Source organism: Carya illinoinensis, chromosome 7, assembly GCF_018687715.1.
Source record: "Carya illinoinensis cultivar Pawnee chromosome 7, C.illinoinensisPawnee_v1, whole genome shotgun sequence".
NCBI lineage: Eukaryota > Viridiplantae > Streptophyta > Magnoliopsida > Fagales > Juglandaceae > Carya > Carya illinoinensis.
Window position 1 is genome coordinate 16,156,159 of NC_056758.1, and position 23,533 is coordinate 16,179,691.

A 23,533-nucleotide genomic window follows, 5' to 3' on the forward strand; every position below is an offset into this window, starting at 1 on the left:
CATTCTAAAGTAGAAAATAGATCATTTGTCCATGTATAATAACAACTTAGCATATAATCATGTTTTTAAATAGATTAATTGAAAATACATTTATGAGCTTAAAAGCTGATAAAAACAAGGTTGACTCGGCATAAATTTAAATGACACAAATTTGAATGATTCATTGAATTATTTGAATCGGGTTAGGGTTGTCTCTTTCATAACAGGAATTTAAACTCTCAAAGATAAGCCCAAATGACACTAATTTTCACCTCTAATTTTATACTACTCTTGACTCATGGTAGACACCAATTGAAAATGCCAACATGATAGAAAATATTTTGGCTTGGGGTTGAAATGATAAATCAGGAAAGAGAGAAGTTTTGAAAAGGTCTCAAACACATTGATCTAATTGATACTGAGTAATTCACTTGTAACAGCCCAATCTAATGTTATTAGGGATACAATAAGCATAATTTTATTGGGCCAATATTCTAAGGAAGTATAATCAAAATTTATTGGATAATGTTAAATAGGTTACCATCCCAGAAAATAATAATGGTTGGCTAAATATTTGTATTGGGCTCAATATTATGGTTAAAGTTCATTTGATATTTATCAAACAAGTTGACTCGTATTTAATGTAACGTACCCAACTCTCGCTTGGGATGTAATGGAGACTTGGAGCGTAGAGACATGAAACACATGGCTACATATTCCTGTTCATGATAATTAATATGCAATGCATCATAGTATGTAAGTAGCAGTATGTAATAATTGCAAGGAAAAAATAGTGACTTATATAAATTTCATGCTAGAATGAACTAAACATCTCGATAGATCAATTAACCGTAAACAAATACTACCTTACTTAAGATTTCCACATCAGAGTTTCATAGTTTAATCAATTCTCACATCCGCTCTATGGTGTATAGAGCCATCGTTACAAACATTAATATCAAATCTAGCCTCCGCTCAAGAATAAGCTCATTCTCAACCATTTGAAACTGAGGGTTCATATGATATCCCATATTATAAGTATAAGAGTAGGTGGATTTGCTGGGATAAGAATTGATTTCACAGTCTAATAAATTCTCACATCCCAATGAGATCTCACATTGTTTAGGAAGGAAAAGTTCTTACTCTTTATAAGGTTTCAATGGAGTTCTAATTGTATCATTGACTAGTCCTTTTAGAGTATAAGCCATGTGGTTTTAACATTCTATTGAAGCATTACAAATGGTATCAGAGCCTATCCCAACAAAAAATATAGGATTTGAGCCATGCCACCTATGACGGACAGGCCTAACGAGGACGTCAGGAATTTAAGGAGGGAGATTGTGATATTCATTATGATAAGGATAAGAGTAAGTAGTGAATGAGATCCCACATTGCTTGGGAATAGGGGTGATGAATGGTCAATCCAAACCGAAAAAACCGACTGGATCGAGACTGAGATTGGTCGGTCTCGATTCATGTTTTAGGGGACTGAAAAGTTTCAGTTCGGTCCCGGTCAAGAGTTTTTCCACTCCAGACTAGACCGTACCGGACCGAATGAAAAAATATATATATAATAATTGTACAATTTATCGTGTAATTTTCATCTAACATATCACCATTAACAATATAAAATTTTAACTATGTTATTAACAAATTAATATTCTATCAATTAACTAATATATAATATCAATTAACTAATTATATAGTCATTATATAAATTAATAATGTAATTTTCATCTAATTTATTATTATTGACCATATAAAATATTTATTTATTAAGTTAGTTACATAATCCATATTAATAAGTCACTTAATTTTAATTTAGTATTTTACATAAATTTTTTTATTAATCGATTTAAAAAATAAATAAATGGGTTGGACTGAATGGACTGATAGCTACTGGTCTGGTCCAGTCTCTAACGATGTTTGGTCCTATCCGATCCAGGGAAAATAATGGACTGAAAATCACCCTCTCGGATTAGCCCGTTTTCACTACTACTTGGGAATGAAAAGTTCTTGTTCTTTATAAGGTTCTAATGGAGTTCCAATTGTATCATTGACTAATCTTTTTGGAATATAAACCATGTAGTTTAAGCCTTCTATTGGGACATTACATTCATCATGCTCGTCGTATGCCAGTCTTGACACAACTTCTACATTTTGGGGGGAATAGTAGTGAGACTACTATAGTGAGATTTCTTGAACTCTCAATAAGTTAAACAACCAACTTGTATATAGATAAAATATGCATGATTAATAATAAACATTTTTTTTTATTTTTTATATTGGGGAGGGGATCGAACCCCAGACCTCACTTTTGGAGGTGGGGCTTCGTGCCATTAGGCCGTTGGCCTTTGGCATGATTAATGATAAACATGAGATGCATGCCAGATATGCAGAAAAATCCATATTTGTCTTCTATTCAGATTCCTTAACATCTTTCAGAAAAACTTTAATGCACATTCTCCTTACAGACAACATTTTTCATTTCATCTTTTTCCAAAAACATAAAACATTTCTTATTTATTAGAACCATCATTAACGTAACATAACATGTGGTATTGTCACAACACCCCTATATGCATTGTGAGTACCTGTTGATGACCGTAGTACAACTCACATTGAAATTACGTTGTCTGCAAACTCGTAACCCAATGCATTGATATCATAAAATTTCATCGTAACATATGTATCCACTAGTATTAGGTGCCATATACGACTTCGCTCTGGTATTCTTTAAAAATAATCCATTCGAAACCCGTTAATGATTCTTTGTCAACTCAGGGGTTACCACTCTATTTTTACTCACTCCAAAGTATATAGAGAAGTTCTACTAGGATAATTACCCATCCTAGTATTTGGGGTTGAAACAAAAATTATTTTTATGCATGCTTGAAAAATGTATTTCATGACATGCGTATATGTAGTAAGTTTCATATGAAAATGATATTTATATGCAAAATGCTAAATGGTGAGAATTTCACATGTCATGTAAGCAAGTATTCAAATACTTAATGATGTATCATTTAATGTTTCATGCTCAAAATGACATTTAATATGAATGTAGCGTTTAGACAATAATCATAAATAAATTATCTAAAAGTAAGTTAGAAGCTAACTTACAAACTCTTCGGGTACTTAAGAATTTGGCGCGGCTGTAATAATTGTTATTCTAAGTTAGAAATTGTAAAACTAAGGAAGATGTTCATAATAAAAAAGGGTCAAGAAAATGATAGTTACAAAACTGCCCCTATATTTCCTAAAATTTTCACTTAGGCCCTAAACTTTCACTATTTGCATTTTGGCCCCCAATTTCACCAAATTTCACAAATCTCATATTTTCCATGTTCTAAATCTATATATGACCTTAGAATGCATGCAACATATAGCATGCCTTTGTGGGCCTTTTGGTGATTTCAAGTCTATAACCACTTTGGATGCATGAGTGATCACGTTTCATCAAGTAGCAAACTATCAATTTGATCTTGGGGACATATTTATAACTTAGGTTCAGGTCACATGAGTTTATCTCAACACTTATGCATTGGTTAACACCAAATCATCAAAAAATCTTCAAATCTAGTGCATGTATGATGTTTCTAGCTTCTCTTTGTCAATATGAGTTTTAATGCCTAAATGAATCATGCATTCTAGATCTTCTCTTGATAACAAAGCACTTCTAGATGTTTAACACTCATGATTTGGAAACTTAGCCAAGATCTCACAAGATAAACTTCAACCAAGTGGAAACCAAAACATGCTAGATGATCAATAAAATATATTGGTTTATAAACCTATCATTACATGCTATTTTCCTCAAATTTAAATCTTCAATCAATCATTCAAGACATTAGTAAAACATGTAAGATCATATCAAGACATGTTATAGCTAAAATTTCATTTCAAAACAATTTATTCAAGCAAGACTCCAAATCTGAACCGAAATGCATTTCTTAAAGTTAAACCTCATATAACTCAATCAAATCTTCATTCTCATGCCATAATTCAAAGCCTAACATGTTAATCTAACACCCAACAAAATATAGAGTAGGATTTCTTACCAAACCATTACCTTTGAAGGCTCTCAAGAACAACTTACTTCAAGAATCTTACACTAGTCACTTAGCTTTGCTCTCTTCGCAACCTCAGAGTACTTTACTCTCAAGAACACTAAGAGAATGCTTAATGAAGTTATGTGAGGAAGTTAGGGGTGAAGGGGGGTATTTATAGGACATGAAGGGGTGCTCGACTTGGTTGAAGGTAGAGTGTTGTGAGTGATGGATATGGGCGGTCGAAGGTTTGAGTGTATTTCAGGTGTATCATTGCCGTGGTCAGTTGAATAGTGGCCTAAAAATACTTTATTACCTTATGTTCAAGTGCTAGAGGATGTCCATAGGTGCAAGGGGCTGAATGGTTTCAGAATTTGAAACAAAAACCATGGGAAATCACCTTGATGGCTGACGGTTTTGGTTCCTCCCAAAACTGTCCAGTTTTGATCCCTCTTTTGTCCCATCATTTTGGTCTGGTTTATAGGCATAATTACCACCACTGAGTGGCCTTCCCAGGTGGGTAAAGAATTATGAGTGGTGGTCATTTGATTTGGTTTGAGCAAAAGATGAAGGAAGGGATTGCATGGGTTTCGGTTAAATTGATCTACTTCACCATCCCATTTGCCAATCAATTTTGATGCTCATGGAAGGGGATTGGCCTAACATAAAACTGAATGCTTTGAAGCACTTCCTTAGTGTGAGATGGGCAAAGGTGGTGGCGTGTGGAGATGGCTAATTTAGAAATAGAAAATATGTGAAGAAGCAAGGGTGCTTGGTTGGGTCAATTCTTCATTTTCTTGGCTCATGGAGCTGTTTTTGGCCACCTCCTAGGTCTGATTTCAGCTAATATAATGAGGGTTGAATGGTGAAGAAAACCTTCATGAAAGCTTGTGGAAGGGCATGGTTTTGGTGGCTTGTTTAAAGGGTTGCTCGGTTTTGCACCAAGGGTGCCAATTGGTGGGTTGTTTGGCATATGACATGCTTTTGCCTCAAGTGACATGGAATGAGTTAGTTCTAACCTTCAAGGGTTGTCTAAGAGTGATGAAAAATAAGTGTAAATGACAAAAATTTCAGATTTAAAATTATGAAAAAAAGAGCTTGAAGAAAACTATGCAAGTCATGATGCTTGAATTACTATCCATGGGTGTGATGATGGTTTTGGAATAGTAACCTTAACTTAAGTTAGAAGCATTACCATATTTGAAAGGAAACCCTAGGGGCATGTGGGATATGTTTGGGGAGAAAAGAAAAGAAAGGAAACCAATAGTATGGTACATGTGGGTCCAATTTGGAAGAGTGATTAAAAATACTAGGCTTGGGATTCAAGTGTTGGGTTCTTATTCGGCCACATGAACAAGCTTTTGTGTGGGCCTTAGAAGTGGACTTTTGCTTGGCCTCATTTCTAGTTTATTGGGCATTTCCTTGACCTTAATAGTTCACTAAGTTGGTCCTAACTTTGGGTCTTTTCTAAATTGGGCTAATAGTATAAAGTCTTTGGGCCCATAGTCTTGTATCTACTTAGTTGGGCATATAATATTGTGTCCATCCTTAGCCCTCTTATCTTAGTAAAGGGCCCTTTTTAAACCAACTCTTGGGCCTTTTCCAATTCATCTAATATTTTAACCAAGTCACTTAGCCCACCAAGGTGGCAAGTCTCCCATTTGCCATGTATCATTCTTCCATTGGCCTCTTGGCACATTTCCTCAAATTAATAAAGCACTAAAATTTTCTAATAATTCTAACTAAATCAAAGGTGTAAGCTCTTTTGTCAACATAAGCTCCAAAAAATTCATTTTTCTCAAGTATCTCAACTTCTACTTAGCTAGGGTCATGGCTAGTGGGATTAAGGCTTAAGGTGTTTTTAAGTGGGGTGTTACATTTAATGAACAATAGCCCAAGAAATTATTTTAAAAGCCCTAGATATTTATCGGAGGGTAACTAGTGTGATCTTATGAGTTCCAGCCTTTAGAGATCCTTGCTAGTTAAAACCCTTCACCTACGGACTTTTCCAAACCTTCTTCAATGATACCATGCAAAGAACCCTATACTAGTCACAATCCAAATGATTAGTGTCAAACCCCATAAAAAAAGTGTCTTAACCCCAAAACCTCAATTTAAGTAAGCAAAAGTCTTCTTAAAACTTGATCAAATTCATGTTGGTTTAATGATTCAACAGTTGTGTTTAAATAAATTCATGAACTTAGGGTTAAGTTTTTGTAATGAATTGTTGTAATCAATGAAAAATGGTTCGGTTCACGCCTTAGAAAATTGATTAAGAGGTATTAAGAGTTTAATTTAATAGATCAAACAAAGAACTAGAAATGGAGGTTAACATAGATTTGGCTATTAATTAGGTTATGAAACACTAAGGAGGATTATATTGTATAATTGTTGAGGTGTTTAACTAGATTGTCATAACAAAGTGCTAATTGAAATGAATTAATGAAAGGACTAGAAGTGTTAGAAAGGGCTTTTAAGTGTGGAATTATGGTTAAGATTATGATATAATGTTAAAATTCCATTGTGTTACCTTTCTAACTTAGAAACATGCTAGTTACATATATTTATTAGTTAGGAATTATGATAGAACATAGGATTATGGGTTGTATATATCTTCGACATCACAATGACTCGATCTTATCGAAAGGGAAGAGCGCGCGGGGTGTCACCTTAATTCCACATAAAATAATAAAAATAAATATATAGAAAACATAAAAATCTCTAAAAGGTACAGAATGTTATAGACCCAGCTCATGGAAATGACGTGTATGCTGATTAAAAGGTGCTGTGGAGGTATGTTTGTTCTTCACAGGAGTGGTTTTGACTATGTTATTATTAGGAGTCTACATGCAAGTGTAACTTCAAAACAAAATTAGTACAAAATCAGATATATTGTGTCCAATTTTCTTGTTAGATAAGTTGATCCCATGCATGCTTTATCAACTCCTCACAATCAGTATAGGTTGACCAATTTGCCTTAAAATGAGCTAATTGAGTACCAGTTTGCATTTAATAGTAACTAAGATTGGATAGTGATCAGATGAGGAAGAAGGCAGCACCTGGACATCCCCATCACCAAAAACATCACGCTAGTTTTTGTTTGCAACAGCTCCATGCATGTTCCTTAGTGGAAGTACCATCACTTCTGTTATTTGACCATGTATAATAGCCTGTCAAAGATCCCAAGTCACATAGCTGACATGTTTGCAATACATTCCTAAAAGCCTTCATCTGCTAGTCACTTCTTCTGTTGCCACCAGCTTTCTCCTTATGGAAAAGTAATTCATTAAAATCACCTATACATAACCATTGCATAGGTTTCAATCTTGCCAAATGCTTTAAAATGCAGTAGCCCCACTAACAATAACAATCCTTTTTTTTTTTTTTTTTTTTTTTTTTTTTTTTTTTTTTTTTTAAGTAATGAACAATAACAATACTCCCAAATAAATACTCGCCCAGCGTTTACCAAGAGAAAAAAAAATACCCATTTTTTTTTTAATTATGTTAATGAAATAGTTGCTTCAGACAATAAATAAATAAATCCATTAAAAAAACACGAATAAGTGATAGGCTTAATTAAAATGTAGTGGCAGTTGTTTCGGTTACAAAGAGGGAACCTTAACTTCAAACGGGAACAAAGGGATCCTGTCCCTTACGCTGCACACTCTGCACGGGTTCCTCTCCATTTTTATCTGCAACCCGGTAGGACTCTGTGGGTGTGTGTGTTTGCAAGATGGGTTTCTTCCAGAGTAGTTTTCAAAAGTTGGTTATTTTATTAGTGACTGCATTTCTTGACAGTACAGATCATATATTGAACAACTTGATCGTAAGCAACGCAGGGAACGTGGAAGCAAACGATTGTCAATGGAAGTACTCCAACCTAATGATCAGGATAAGACCGTTGGAATTACATTGATGGAGCAAAGTTCATGTTCTTTTCTGTTTCTTCTTTTCTTTTTTGGGGATGCTAATCAAACTTTCTTTTCATATCACACTCTCTTTGGCCGCCATAGTTATCCGTATTTCACATACAATAATGGTTGCAATAACAACAAAATTCTGCAGAAAATGTTTACATGATTTTGCAGCATTCAGTGGTTTTGAGTAATTACTAATGGCCGTGGTGTGCGTAGGTGGAGATCAAAATGATCATAAGATTAAGGAAATGGCACAGGTGCAAGTACGAGGACTCCACACTGACGAAGGGGATTTTAGTCTGCTAGGAAGTGTACAATCCACCGGGCCGTATGATAAGCCTCTTTCATGCTTTGGTTGTGGCATTGGCTGGTTCTCGTAAGTGTTCTGTTTACATCGAAAATGAAAAACAAGTCATCATGGTAACTGTCTGTCTTTCCCAACATTCTATTTTAATGAATCTAAATGCGCCTGTCAGATTTCTCCTGGGATTTGTGTTTCCACCACTCTGGTATTATGCTATGGTGCTTTACTTGGGAAAATATTATCTTAAAGACCCCAGGGAACGACCTGGCCTTGCTGCATCTGCAATTGCTGTAAGTATGCAAATCATATAAACAAAAACACATACACAACACCACCGGATCATCTATGTATCTTGTGTTCCGTTTTTTCACTTTGCTCTTCAAAATCTTGCAGGCATTATTTTGTTCAGTCATTGTCGTGATTTCCCTGATTGCGGTTTTCTGTTAGCATAAAGAATGTGCATCCCTGGAAGTTAGTTGTTCTTTTTTTTGAAAAATACTTTAGTCACAAAAAAATTAGATAAAAGTAAATTTATAAATTAATGTGATTTGATACAACATATCAGATTATAAAATTACTTTTATTATAAAATAAATCTAACTGACTCTATGAAGCCATGTTAGCTCATAAATTTACTTTGTGTAATCGATTTGTGTCTATAACAATTCTCAATTTGGCTTAATAATGTGATTTATTTTCAGAGATGGGTCTTCGATTTGCCGTTGGGACGTGTTCATTTAATTGGGTCTTTTAATAATGTGAGCCCATGTCAAGCTAATTACTCTTCTTGTTTCTTCTTGTTTTTCTTATATTAGATTCATTCTTTAATGGAATAATGAAGAAGAAAACTTTGGTCAATCGGCATAATTTCAAGCAAATGTACTTAATAATAAATAAATAAATAAATTCCAAGTAAATGCATTACTATAAGAGTAAATTCTCCTGCCCAACAGCAGAATTTCAACAAAGATAAATACTAGAGAGGGTGGATATGAACATAATTACCACTGAAATCAGCAAAATGCCCCCTCCTTTTCTTTAACAGAAAACAGTCAAATAACGGAAAAGAAGATTAACACAACGTTAAAAGTCCCGGTGAATGCTATGGATACAGCACTCTAGGAATCAACGCTTTCTCACTCCTTCAATTCACCATAACAATGTACAAGTTCTTTCAACGCTCCTTCAAAGCACAACCTTATGAGCCTTCTCATCAATGGTCTCCTTTGTTAATGGCATTTCCATGGCATTTGAAATCTTAAGTTCCTCCAACTGTAACAAAAGCGAGAATTTGGCGACTTGTATTATGCCTTTGACATGGCTAAAAAATATGAAATTGTATGGTTGAAAAAAAAAGATACAGTAGACAGCAAGAATGACTGTCATGAGGCCAAAGTTTTCTTCTTTTTTTTTTTTAACTGGTAAATAAAATTTTTTTGATCATAAGAGATAAGAGAGAGCCCAATTATAGGGGCATATACAAAAGCATCGCCTATATGTGCTAGTTTAGTGTTACAAGAAATTCATGAAAATTCATGCAATTAATCAATTACAATCGTCCAATAGAGTAAAGTATTGAACAATAAATTTCTAACACAATATACAGACATCCTCCCTTGTTTGGCCAACATGCTTTTGCAAAATGACTACCACATATTACTTTGCTGGATAAATCAAAAGAACTGCCTTGAGATAATTATAGTTGAATAAAAGGAATGGGCAACCACTCGGGGAAGAAAAAATGAATTGGCAACTAGCTTGACTTCACCAACCAGGTAGGTACAATTGATCAGTTTTTATTGCAGATGTGAGATGTCCTCTTTGACAATTGTTTTGAACACCAGAAGTATAGGAATGGTCAAAAGAGAAACGCAGGACAGATATAAGAGAAACACCAATCAAGAAGACGGCAAAAAGTGTAAGAAATCCTAAAACCAAAGTAAGCACACTTCCAACGATAAAGGGTTCTGAAGATTTAAGGACCACTTTTCTAAGTGGGATTAAAATTCAACATCCTAAGTCCATCAATGTCAAAGAAAAGGCAGTTATAGACACAAACCATACCATTTCATATAATATGGTTGGGTAACTTATGATAAATTTGATCTTCATTTTGTGCCTTCACTAAGTAGGTAGCAGGTATGATAGCGTGAACCATGCATACTAGGAAGAAAGGGGATCTACCAAAGCAAAACCATTCAGCACCTTTCTTTGCTAGAACAGCATAATCGCTCGTGCATATTGCCACCATGAACAGCAATGCCAAACAGTCAAATCATTTAAGACCTTCTCTATGTTGGGAACTACAACAAATATTGTTGTACAAGCTCATCTGTAACACCCCAATGGAAGGCCCAAACCACATGGTCTATACTTTAAAAGGACTAGTCAATGATACAATTGGAGCCCTATTGGAACCTTATAAAGAGTAAGAACTTCTCATTCTCAAGCAATGTGGAATTCCATACATCAACTACCCTCAATCTTTTTTTTGATAAGTAAAGGTAATTATATTATCAAAAAGGAGGCAAAAGCCTTATACAAAGATTAGTGACCAGTTCTATGTTTGATCCATGGCTATAAGGAATTCATGTAATCCCAAACCCTTGAAATCAACCACTATGGTCCATGTACAAAGAGTTCTAAAGAAAAAGACTATCAAATCCTCCATCGATCTCTCTTTGTCCTCGAAAGTCCTGTCATTGCGCTCTCGCCATAAACACCACATGATGCATATAGGGATCATCTTCCACACCGCTTTTATTTGTTGATTTCCTCTCAAATTATTCCAACTGGCCAGAACCCGACCACCGTCTCCGGCATCACCCAAACTAAGTCCAATCTGCCAAAGACCTCATTCCATAACCTTCTTGCTACCTCACAGTGTATTAAGAAATGGTTCACCGATTCACCTCCCTTCTTACACATGCAGCACCAATCTGCGATGATCACCCTACGCTTCCTCAAGTTATCAGTTGTGAGAATCTTACCCAATGCTGCAGTCCACACAAAGAAAGCTGCTTTGGGTGGCGCCTTATGTCTCCATATCTTTCGCCATGGAAACTGACCAGGTGTCTCTTGAGAAAGAGACTTATAGAACGAGCGTACCGAAAAAGTACCTTTAGCTGTAGGTATCCACCAAAGACTGTCCTGTGAATTACCCGGTTTAATAGAATACAAAAGGCTGTAAAATGCTTCAATACTGCTCATCTCCCAATCTTGTGCCGCCCTACTGAAGTGGATGTTCCATTGAATTTGCTCCCCTGATCTTTCCAGTACATCAGCTACTGAAGCATCAATATCTCTTGCAATTCTGAATAAAGAAGGAAATGATTCCTTTAGAGCCACATGATCACATCAAGTGTCGTACCAAAACTTAATACGGGTTCCTCCTCCTAACCGAATTCGAGTATATCGATTGAAGACCTCCCACCCTTTTCTTATATGTATCCACAAGCCCACTCCATATGCTCCTCTCACTTCTTTTGTACACCAACCCCCCCATAGGTCCCCATATTTGCTCTCTATTACCGTCCTCCACAAGGTATCAGGATCCTTATGGTATCTCCACAGCCATTTACCTAGTAATGCCCGATTGAAGGTTCTCATATCTCTAATGCCCAAACCCCCATTCGAGATGGGGCTACATACCTTTTCCCACTTAATAAGGTGAAATTTTTGTTCCGCTCCCAGTCCCCCCCACAAGAAATCCCTTTGAAGTTTCTCCAGCCGAAGAGCAACACTTGCTGGAATAGGAAATAGAGACAAAAAATATGTGGGTAGATTAGACAAAGTACTCTTGATTAGAGTAATCCGTCCACCTTTAGACAAGTATAATCTCTTCCATCCGGCAAGCCGACGTTCCACTTTCTCAATTACTGACTCCCATAATGACACCGCTCTCGATGCCGCCCCTAGTGGAAGTCCCAGATAAGTCATGGGTAAAGATGCAGTCGTGCATCCCAATATGCTAGCCAACTGTCTAAAATGTCGAACACTTCCAATAGGCACCATCTCAGATTTTTCCAAATTGACTTTCAATCCGGAAGTTACTTCAAAGCACAGGAGAAGGGCCTTCAAAATTCTGAGCTGGTTAGGATCTGCTTCACAAAAGAAAATAGTATCATCTGCGAACAACAAGTGAGAGACATTAACAAGTCCCCTATTCGGGGAGCCGATCTTAAAAGCAGTTAGAAAACCACTCGTAACCAAGGCTGATGACATCCTGCTCAGTGCCTCCATCACAATAACAAAGAGTAAAGGGGATAACGGATCTCCTTGTCTCAAGCCTCGTGTACTACGAAAGAACCCAGTTGGGCTTCCGTTTATCAAGACGGAGAATTTCGCCGTTGATATGCACCACCTAATCCAAGAACACCATCTCTCTCCAAACCCGCATTTCCCCAAAAGATCCAGAAGGAATTCCCAATTGACATGATCATATGCCTTCTCCATATCCAGCTTGCATATAATCCCTGCCTCGCCTGTTTTCAACCGACTGTTTAGGCATTCATTCGCAATAAGAACTACATCTAAGATTTGTCTATCCTTAACAAAAGCATTTTGAGGTTTCGAAATAAGCTTTCCCACTACCTCACTCAGACGATTCGCTAGTACCTTAGAGACAATCTTGTAGACCCCACTTACTAGGCTAATAGGTCGGAACTCCTTAATCTCTTCCGCCCCTACCTTCTTTGGAATAAGTGCAAGGAAAGTAGCATTAAGGCTTTTTTCAAACTTTCCGGCAGAGTAAAACTCGTGGAAAACCTTCATGAGGTCATCTTTTAATACAGCCCAGCAAGATTGGAAAAAACCCATCGAGAAACCGTCAGGGCCCGACGCCTTATCTTTTACCATTTTCCTTACAACTTCAAAAACCTCCAACTCCTCAAAAGGCCTCTCCAATCGGTCTACCTCATTATGTTCGATGGAATCAAAAGCAAGCCCTTCCAATTTAGGTCGCCAACCCACCTGTTCAGAAAGTAAATGCTCAAAGAAGTCTACTACATGGTGATTTATCACTGACTCATCCCGGCACTCCACTCCATCAATTTTCAGCATTTCAATGTTGTTGTATCTTCTATGTGAGTTAGCTATTCGGTGAAAAAACTTGGTACTTCGGTCTCCTTCCTTCAACCATAACGCTCTTGACTTCTGACGCCATGATGTCTCTTCAAGAACTACTATTCTTTCCAGATTTGCTTCCAACCCCTTTTTTACAGCTATTTCTTCTTGTGTTAAGGGCCGATTTTCTTGTATTCTTTCCAACTCTTGGATCTCCAACTCCTTGCTTTTTTTACGCTCCCCTATATCTCCAAAAGACTGTTTGTTCCACTGCTTTAGGTCTTCTTTTAAAGCTTTCAATTTACCTGCAAAAATGAAACTAGGGGTTCCTTGTATCTGATAAGAAGACCACCATTGTCTGACCTTTTCCTCAAAACCCTCTGCCTTCAACCACATATTTTCGAATTTGAAGGACCTACGCCTCCTATGAACCCCTCCACAATCCAACAAAATAGGCCAATGATCCGAACTCAAACGCGACAATCTCTTTTGCCACACATCTGGAAAGTGGCATTCCCACTCTGGTGAGATAAGAAATCTGTCTAGTCTAGACCATGTATGATTATTGGACCAGGTGCAAGCTCCCCCCACTAGTGGTAAATCCACTAGATTCAAATCAAAAATACACTCCGAAAAATCAGTCATAGCTGGCCTCATTCTTCGATTCCCAAAACACTTTGTTGGGAATCTAGTTACATTGAAATCTCCACCTATACACCAAGGAAGGTCCCACCAACTATGTACTCCAGCCAATTCTTCCCACAACAATCTTCTCTCATGGTCTGGGTTAGGACCATATACACCTGCAAAAGCCCACTTAAAGTCGTCTTCCACGCTTCTAAAAGAGCAAGCCACCGAGTAAACTCCCACAAACTCTTCTATTTTCTCCACCACTCTTCTATCCCACATCACTAAAATGCCACCCGATGCCCCTTTAGCTGCCAAGTATACCCAGTCTACATATGTGCAGCTCCATATACTTCGCACCATATTTCTACTAATTAGTTTCAGCTTTGTCTCCTGTAAACACACTATATCCGCCTTCCACTCACGTAGTAAGTGTCTTATTTGTAGACGCTTACTAACCTCGTTTAACCCGCGGACGTTCCAAGATACAATTTTTGGTTTCACTTGGAATATGTCACCCCCTTCCCTTTGGTCCTTTCCTTACTAGCACTTCCTTCCGAATTCATGGACCAATTTAACCTCTTCAACTCTCTCTGTTTTTTTGACTCTGCTTTTCTATGTTGATGATGACCTGATTCAATAACTGTAAGAAGAGCCATGAACTGTTCTTCGTACCCTTCACACCTCAATCCCACCAAATGTTGAATTTCCTTTACCGTATTAAAAACCCAATCTGAAATCCTAGGTTGTTTTGGACTCAAGGAGTTTAGGGGTATTGGCTCATTCTCTTCATCTTGTGTTGCCCCTGCTACCACAGCTATCTGTAAAGGAACCATACTGTTCAGAACTGCATCCATGTCTTGAACTCCCTGCCTATGGAAAGTGTCTTCAACCAACGAAGCTTCTTCCACCCCTATGATATCTAAACAGCCCTGAGAATGCCTTAAGAGCATTTCATCATCAGAACACCCCAACTCCTCACTGATAGAGCCCACCGAGAGACCATTTTCTGTTGCCGGCATCCCACCAGCCTCCAAACACAAGAAGGCGTCGTTATCCTGCACATCCACCGTCGGAAGGTTCACCAAGCCTCCCATTGGCGAGTTCTGTTCCATTTCCGGCGAAAGAAAAGAGGCCATCTGCCTCGGAAGGTGATTTGAGGATTCTGTCACGGTTTTCCGGCCACTCCACTCAGGCATACCGTCGTCGGAGAGCTCCACCGTCAGCATCGGCAGATTCTGGCTCACCTCCGACGAGTTACCCTGCGTCGGCGACCGTCGCGCCTGCTCCGACGAAGGAGCACAAGGCTCGGTTATCTCCCGAGCTGTGATCTCTGGGCTGAAGACCGGCACATGGGCCGTGACTTGGGTGCCCGGTATCTTTTCGGGTTGACCCTGGGCTGACTCAGGCTTATGAGCCGTGGCCTGGCCCAGGCTTTTATCTTGATTCAGACCAACGGGCCAAGGGCTGGGGCCAGGTTGTTGTGAACCTGAGCCCTTTTCGGAAATGCCAATAGGCTGGGCCTTGGGCTGAGGCCCTATCTTCAGCCTAGGTTTTTGTCTCCACTTAAACCCATACTCCAAAATCTCCTTCCCCTTTCCCTTACGTGTGGGCCTCAGAACTTGGCCCGGCCCCTTCCATCCCCTCTCACTTATATCCCCTGCCTTATATTGCCCGACCACCTTTCTCATTTCAGCCACCTCCCACTGCAGTTGCCATACCTGTCTCTGCAGCTCCTCAATTTTCCTTCCCACGTCTCTGTCACCTACACTGTTTCCTTCTGAATAATGTACACCATGAGTGGCTCGAGGCCATCTCCTGTCAGAGTTTACCACGCCACCTCCCATACCATCATGGACCAATGCCTCCTTATACGACCTCATAGTTGTCTTCCATGGCTGAGCACCTCCATGCATGCCGGCAGCCCTTCCTTGTCCTTCCATCACAGCTTCCTCCAGCACATCTCTCATTCTCTTCCATCCACTTCCCCCTTCCCCTTCCGGAATGAAAATGGAACTTTTCTTTCCATCCTCCCTGTACACAGACACCACAATGAATCTTCCCCTACCATTGAGACATCTCTGAGCAAGCAAACGTCGATGCCCTTCCCTGATGGTGCTATAGACTTCCTTTTGCTCACCACTTAAGCATACTTCCAAGGTCTTACGCAGCCACTGAACAGAGTTTTCTTCTAACCAAAGCTCTTGTTCATTCTTCCATTTTCGCTCAATAATACGAAGATGTTTGCCTACCTTAGTAAGAATAAATAATTTTGACTCTATCACAAGTTCTCTCAACAAACCCATTACAACAGCACCTAAAAACCACCTTAACTCCCCATGGGAGTTGCTGTGTTGGTGTTTACGCTAAGAAAAATTTCTCTCAGAATGTACGGAGAGAAAATTTTAGATGGCAAGGTATGATCTAAAAATCACCTACCCTCAATCTTATCATATGGGGGTATCACAATCTACCTCCCTTAAATTCCCAACGTCCTCGTCGGGTCTGTCCATTGTAGGTGGCACAGCTCAAGTCCCACATTTCTGGTTGGGATAGGCTCTGATACCATTTGTAACGCCCCAATGAAAGGCTCAAACCACATGATCTATACTCCAAAAGGACTAGTCAATGATACAATTGGAGCCCTATTGGAATCTTATAAAGAGTAAGAACTTCTCCTTCCCAAGCAATGTGGGATCCCATACACCACCTACCCTCAATTTTACCATATGGGGCTCCAATTGTATCATTGACTAGTCCTTTTGGAGTATAGGCTATATGGTTTGAGCCTTCCATTGGGACGTTACATCATCTGATCTTATACAAAGCAAAACTAGCATTGTCAACACAATCTTCAAAACTCATACAATGTTTAGATTAGCAGGAGAAGGATACAAAAGTTGTACAAAGCAATCCATAACTTTAATCTATTTGGCATCTATATTGGACATTCTTACAAATCCCACCGTTGGTGTGAAACTCAAGTCAACTAACCATTGGTCCTATCCAATTAGGTATTCAACTGGTAGATATAAACAAGGATATTATTGCAAAAGTTTAGTGAAAGAGTGTCATACTTGATTAAATGATTGAGTACTTCCACTTGTAACAGTTATAAAAGACATCCTTAAAACCAGAAAAAATAAAATGATGCAAACCTACAATGAAAGTATACCTCTCTGTCATGGTATTAATCAAGGATTTAGGCACAAATGTTGATCAACTTTCAGAAAAATTGCTTATTGGGGGTGAATCACGATCTTTTTTTTTTTTTTTTTCTTCATGCGAAAACCAACACTAGAAGAGCATTCCTAATGTTTTTTCTTTCTAAGGAGTAGAAGAGAAAAATAATTATAATAAAGTAAGTTTTAAACAAAGTAACGTTTTATTGAGATTCTGAGTAAGTTCCCTTCTATTGTATATCACTTAAGCAGTTCAATTTCAAATGCCTTAATACTAAAGGCCAGGTAAGTGGCAGATACAACACCATATCAACCAAGAAACTCTTTTAGCACATCCGAACATGTCAAGAAGGCCTCGAATGTGTAACACTATAGAGGATTAATTTAATTCCAGCAACATGACTTACATGTGGCTGAAACTTGTAAGAGACATACTGGCAGGAAAAATTGGTAATCGGGCAATGACACATTGGTATTCTGTTCATTGGTATTCTTCTCACACAAATAATATTAAAAAGGGATCCAGATTTGCACTAAAAACTCCCATAAGCTCATAATTGTAATTAGTAGTTTTTCTGTTCAGAAGTTCTTATTAAAAGTTTCATAACTGCAGTCTGCATTTTTATCATCCCCCACATTTGTTATGTTCACTAGTCTTCGCATTAGTTACCAAAAGGTTGTTTATTTGGGTTTCTGCTATAGGTCTTAACAGGCTAATTCTTCATGATTTCTTCTACTTTTAACGTTCCTAGTTAGACATTTCTCTTGTCTACATCTGGTGTGCTTGCTAAGGCTTTGAATTATTTAATACATTTTTTTATTACCTATCAAAAAAAGTTATTAAAAGTTTAGTCACCTATGGAGAAATAATAATAAGTATCCAAACATGAGGAATCAATCCTATATTGATCTCATTAGCCACTGATTATTTAAGTGAAAAAGTTTAGTCACCTCTTTGCAAGTTTGTTGGTGTTCTGCTAAAAGCTCATCGTATCTTATTTGCAAATTTGACATTTCAGCTTGTAGCTTTTCATATTCTGACACTGATGGACCACCTAATTTTTGTTGGATGAATCTGCCAAAAGAAATATGCAAGATATTATATCTCAAAGGCTTGTAAACACCTGCACTAACAAGTATATGCAATTTTGTAGGAACACTGAGATGGAGTCAGCATTGGTGAAAGCACTAGGCGCGCTTAAGTGCAATTGGACAACGGAAAACTCCAAAGACCAATTTTTAAATGAATAACTGTAGGTGGCCTTTATTTCATTATTTTAATGGCATAGAAACAGGCCTTTAGAGGTTGCCTAATTTCTTGATAATGCTATAAAACACTATCCTTCTTTTCACTTATGGGACAGATAAACTGATAAAGCATTTACTTTGCATTGGGAAATTTTATATCTTTGCATGTATGGTAAACCCGTTTCTGCTCAATGGCGAATTTAAAAGTCAGTTAATGTCAGTTTTTATAAAGCGTAACATGTAGCATTAGATGTATATAGCAATAAGATTTGACGATCTTTGCTAGTACCCATATTCCTATATCTTCCACGCCTTTGAGAATACTTCCATCGAATGTAATGTTAGCCTTCTGGTTTGCACGGGAGCAAATACGCCCAATGGTTTGAAAAGGGAATTAATTATTCTTCCAATTCTAAAATTTGTCAAAGCGAAGAGCTCTTTAACTAATCCGAACAAAGATACAGAAGAACTTTACATAGCCCATCCTTTTGCCAAATTACATACACGCACGCACATAAATTTGAAATCAAATCTCATGGTTTCAATGCATGCATTTGCTTAAAAAAATGAACTTACTCAAGGGCAGAGGAAGGTTTGTCATTCTGCTCATACAATGAAACCAGAACTGAAAAGAAGACAGCCAGGAAAAAACAAGCTAAATAAAATGATCAAAGCCAGATACGAAAAATAAAATATACAACTCAACTAAAAATTCTGATCTAAAAAGAGAAGAAAAAACCTTTGGTTAGAGCATCAAGAACCCCACTTGACTCCAAATATTTCCTGAATGCTTCTTTCTTCACCTCTTTTTCCTATATATGTCAAGAGTAAATATTCAGGATCTAAATGCAGATCTAAATGCAAAACCCATTTAGATCCCAGCACAGATATATTGCCAGTCATACCTCCTTGTATCGCATCATGATCTTCTTCTTCGAGTATCAAACAGTGATTGGATCTCTTGAACGGGTTCTTTTCGGGGAAGGGGGTGGTGAAACTGAAATTTCTTTATCTGGGTTTCGGGTTTACGCTTGACGTTTTGACAGGCATGGCAGACCTGCTCCAAGCTGGACTCGTTGCTTTATATTTTATCAATTTCTCCTAATTTGAGGGGAAAAAAAAAATCCAACTAAAATTTATGAAATATGTTGAATTGTCTTTTCCCAACTAACATATAATAACTTACGAAAATAATTAAATAGTGGCTGAGAGTTACATCTGGTTTGAAAGGTACAGAATAGGAATGTAGAGGCCTAAAACTGGGAAAGGGGGAGTGTTCAACTCATTTTAAAGTGGAACACAGTTAAATAGTAATACCTTCCGAAGCAATTATTGTTAATGCAAAGTCGAAATGGGTATTAGCAGCCAAATCTCTCTCTAATGTGGTCTTCAATGCGGTAAGACCCAGATACTTCAATTGCAAGTAAAGTCTCCTCTCATTTTCTCTCTAGGAAAAAGAGGTGGAGTGTGGGTCCACTCAAGATTCTAACTGAATTGAGTAGTGGGTGGTGGAGTGTGGGTACGTAGCGGGGTGGTGCGAGGCGAGAAACGGTTACAGAATCTGAAAAAACTGTCCCAGTGAGAATTCTTCCAAATTTTCACGGTGGTTAAGGTAGAGATATGAACGAGATGGAAGAGCAATGGAGGAAGTTACGTCTAACAGAGGAGGAAGCGTGCGATATAGTGGTGGGGGAAGAAGTTCCAGAGGAGCTACGCCACAAAGCCGAGTGCAGTATAGTTGGAAAAATATGGATGGAAAGGAGGGTAAGTGCCACGGTGGTAAAAAATACTATGGGGAGGGTATGGAGGATAAGCTAGAAAGCAAGATTTCAAGAGGTAGGGATCAATATGTTTGTAATACAGTTTGCTAACGAGGCAGATAAGATGAGGGTCATGGATGGGAGGTCGTGGCTTTTTGACAACTATATGTTTGTCTTAATGCCAATGAATGGAGATATACCACCTCAGAGAATGGATTTTACGAAGGAAAGGATGTGGGTTCAGTTGCTTGAGATGCCTTTAGTAGGTATGAATGAAGGAGAAGGAACAAGGATTGGAAACACTATAGGGGAGGTGATTGAGGTGGAGACACAGGTGGATGGTAGCGGATGGGGCTGCTTTCTAAGGGTTCTGTTAGTAATAGATCTGTCCAAACCAATAGCAAGGGGAAGAACCATCTCAGTGAAGGGTGTCAAATACTGGATACCTCTAAGGTATGAAAAACTTCCTCATCTATGTTTCCAGTGTGGGTGTATAATTCATAGAAAGGGGTCTTGTGTGGAAAAAACTGATGGTAGTGGAGATCAATTTGGAAGCTGGCTTCGAGCTGGGCCAAGGATAGGGTTATCAACAACTTATAAAGATAAGGAAAGAGGGGAGGGTAGAAGGAATAAGATGTTGGTGACGGATGTAGTACAAACTGAAAGTCATACTCATGAAGTGAGGGAAGAAGGGGAGGAACCAGCTGTTAAAGTGACGAGGAAAGGGGATAAGATTAATGAAGGGGTAGTTCAAGAGGCTGGGGAGGGGCTAACTGAAGTATTAGTTCAGGAAGGCGAGGTGTTAGCTAATAAAATACAAAATGGGCAAAAACCTGCAGGAGAGGTATCTGTAGTTGAGGTCTCTGAAGTAGAGGTGGTTGATAATGGGGGAAGGAGATCTTGGAAAAGGAAAGCTAGGGGGATAGGTAATGAAGGGTTAGTTAAAATCCCTGGTTCACAGGAGAGAAAAAGAAAATGTAATCATGAGAAAAAGGGAAGGGAGAAAAAAGTAAGGAAAAATGAGAAGGGGCAGAAAGGTGAGGTGGAAGACAATTTATCTTTGCAAGAGGTGGAGGCTGCAGAGCAACCCCACCTATACCAATGAAAACACTTAGTTGGAACTGTTAAGGGCTTGGGAACCCTTGGACAGTTCAAGACCTTTACGAATTGGTGAAGGAGAAGAAACCCAATTTAGTTTTCTTAATGGAAACTAAGATGAATTCTAAAAAAGCAGAAAAAGTAAAAAGAAGTTTGAAAGGGGAAGGTTTCTTTGTAGTGGAACCAGTGGGCAAAAAGGGAGGCCTAATTATGTGGTGGGATTAAAATGTCACAGCTGAAGTGGCAAACTATTCACATTGACATATTAGCCTGTGGATTTATGAAGAGAAAGGGCAGGACAAATGGTTATTGACTGGTTATTATGGAGAACCAGATGGTAGAAAGAGAAGTGATTCCTGAAAATTTTTTACTTTGCTTAAACCTGAGAGAAACATAGGCTGGGGAGTCATTGGTGACTTTAATGAGGTGGTATCTCAAGATGAGAAAGTGGGAGGAAGGCAAAGACTGGAAAACCAGATGACAGATTTTAGAGAGGCCTTGGAAGATGGTGGTTTGTATGACTTGGGGTGGAGGGGTGATAAGTTTACGTGGAGCAACAAGCATGCAGATGAAACCTTCACTAAAGAGAGACTAGATAGAGCTGTAGTCAATGCAAAATGGAAGTCTTCCTTTCAGGAAAGCTGGGTTGAGGTTTTGGCAGCAAGGTGCTCAGATCATAGACCATTATTATGGTGTATGTATCAGACCAGAAACAATGGTATAAGGAGGAGAAAAGTATTTAGATACGAAGCCAGTTGGGCCTTGGAAGAGGAATGTAATGAAGTTTTAAAAAGAGCATAGAATCAGGAGGGGGAATCCAATCTTCTATCAAAACTTGAGAGCAGTAAGGTAACTTTGCTGAAGTGGAACAGAATTAACATTTCAGACTCAGAGAAGGAAATTCAGGACAAAACATATGAGCTGAGGTTACTACAAATGAATGAAAGTAGAGGCAATATTTCAGAAATAAAGAGTCTGCAGAAAAAGTTGGAAAAGCTATTAGAACAAAAAGATATGAAGTGGAGGCAACGAGCAAAGCAAAATTGGTATCAGCTTGGGAACAGAAACACAAGATTTTTTCATAGTTGTGCCACCCAAAGACAAAAAAAAAAAAAAAACAAAATAGTGGAAGTAAGGGGGGAAGATGATAGGTGCTGTTCAAATCAAGAAGGGATTGAGTTGGCCTTTAATCACTATTTTGGGAAGGTGTTTACCTCTTCATATCCAAGTGCTGAAGACATTGATTATTGTATTGCTCATATGGAAACATGGGTCACCAATCATATGAATGAAGGCTTATCAAGGGAATTTACTAGAATGGAGGTTGAGGAGGCCATTAATCAAATGGCACCCTTCAAGTCCCCGGGACCTGATGGATTTGGTGCCTGTTTCTACCAAAAACACTGGCATGTGGTTGGTGATGAAGTTAGTAAGGTAGTGCTCTCTTGGCTAAATGGTAATTCTTTTGATCCTTCCCTTAATCATTCTTTTATAGTTCTAATTCCTAAAGTTAAGAGCCCTACTTATGTAAGTGAATACAGGCCCATTAGTTTGTGAAATGTGGCTTATAAAATCATGGCCAAAGTAGTGGCAAATAGAATGAAGAAATTCATGAATGTTATCATTTCTCAAAATCAAAGTGCTTTCGTACCGGGAAGGTTGATAACTGACAACATCATGATAGCATATGAACTCTTGCATGCTATGAAAGCTAGGAAGAAGGGGAGAATGGGAACCATGGCTATTAAGTTAGACATGTCGAAAGCTTATGATCGAGTAGAATGGGTGTTCTTAAAGGCTGTTATGCTGAAATTGGGTTTTTGTTCAAAATGGATTGAGATCATTATGAGATGTGTAACAACTGTCTCTTACTCTGTTATGGTTAATGGTCAGCTAGGGCCAAGGTTTTATCCATCAAGAGGTTTAAGACAAGGAGACCCATTGTCTCCTTACCTTTTCTTACTATGTGCTGAAGGTCTTTCAACTCTTCTTAATTATTCTGAGGTGCATGGGGTAATAAGGGGTGTTAATGTGGCCAGAGGAGGATGTAGAATCAATCATCTCTTGTTTGCTGATGATTGTGTGCTTTTTGGCAAGGCAACTGTAGAGGAATGGAAGAGAATACAAGCTCTGTTACAAACCTATGAAAAAGCTTCTGGTCAGGTTCTTAACAAGGAAAAATCAGCACTCTTCTTTAGTTCCAACACTAAACTGAGTGATCAAACTCTTATAAGAAATGCTGGAGGCTCTGTGATGGTGGGATCTTATGAGAAATATTTGGGACTGCCTTAGTTGTAGGCAGATC

At 38.2% G+C, this 23,533-nt stretch overlaps 1 protein-coding gene across 1 annotated transcript; it reads right to left on the bottom strand.

Annotated features, from left to right (window-relative positions):
* Positions 1-9,143: 9,143 nt before the first annotated feature.
* Positions 9,144-19,630, bottom strand: LOC122317210 (c-Myc-binding protein homolog). The gene is made up of 5 exons (XM_043134172.1): positions 19,276-19,630; positions 19,110-19,182; positions 18,947-18,995; positions 18,074-18,197; positions 9,144-9,521 (listed from the first exon to the last, which is right to left on the bottom strand). The coding sequence occupies exons 1-5, from the start codon at positions 19,291-19,293 to the stop codon at positions 9,435-9,437; spliced, it is 351 nt and encodes a 116-aa protein (XP_042990106.1). The 5' UTR covers positions 19,294-19,630; the 3' UTR covers positions 9,144-9,434.
* Between the last annotated feature and the right edge of the window lie 3,903 nt (positions 19,631-23,533).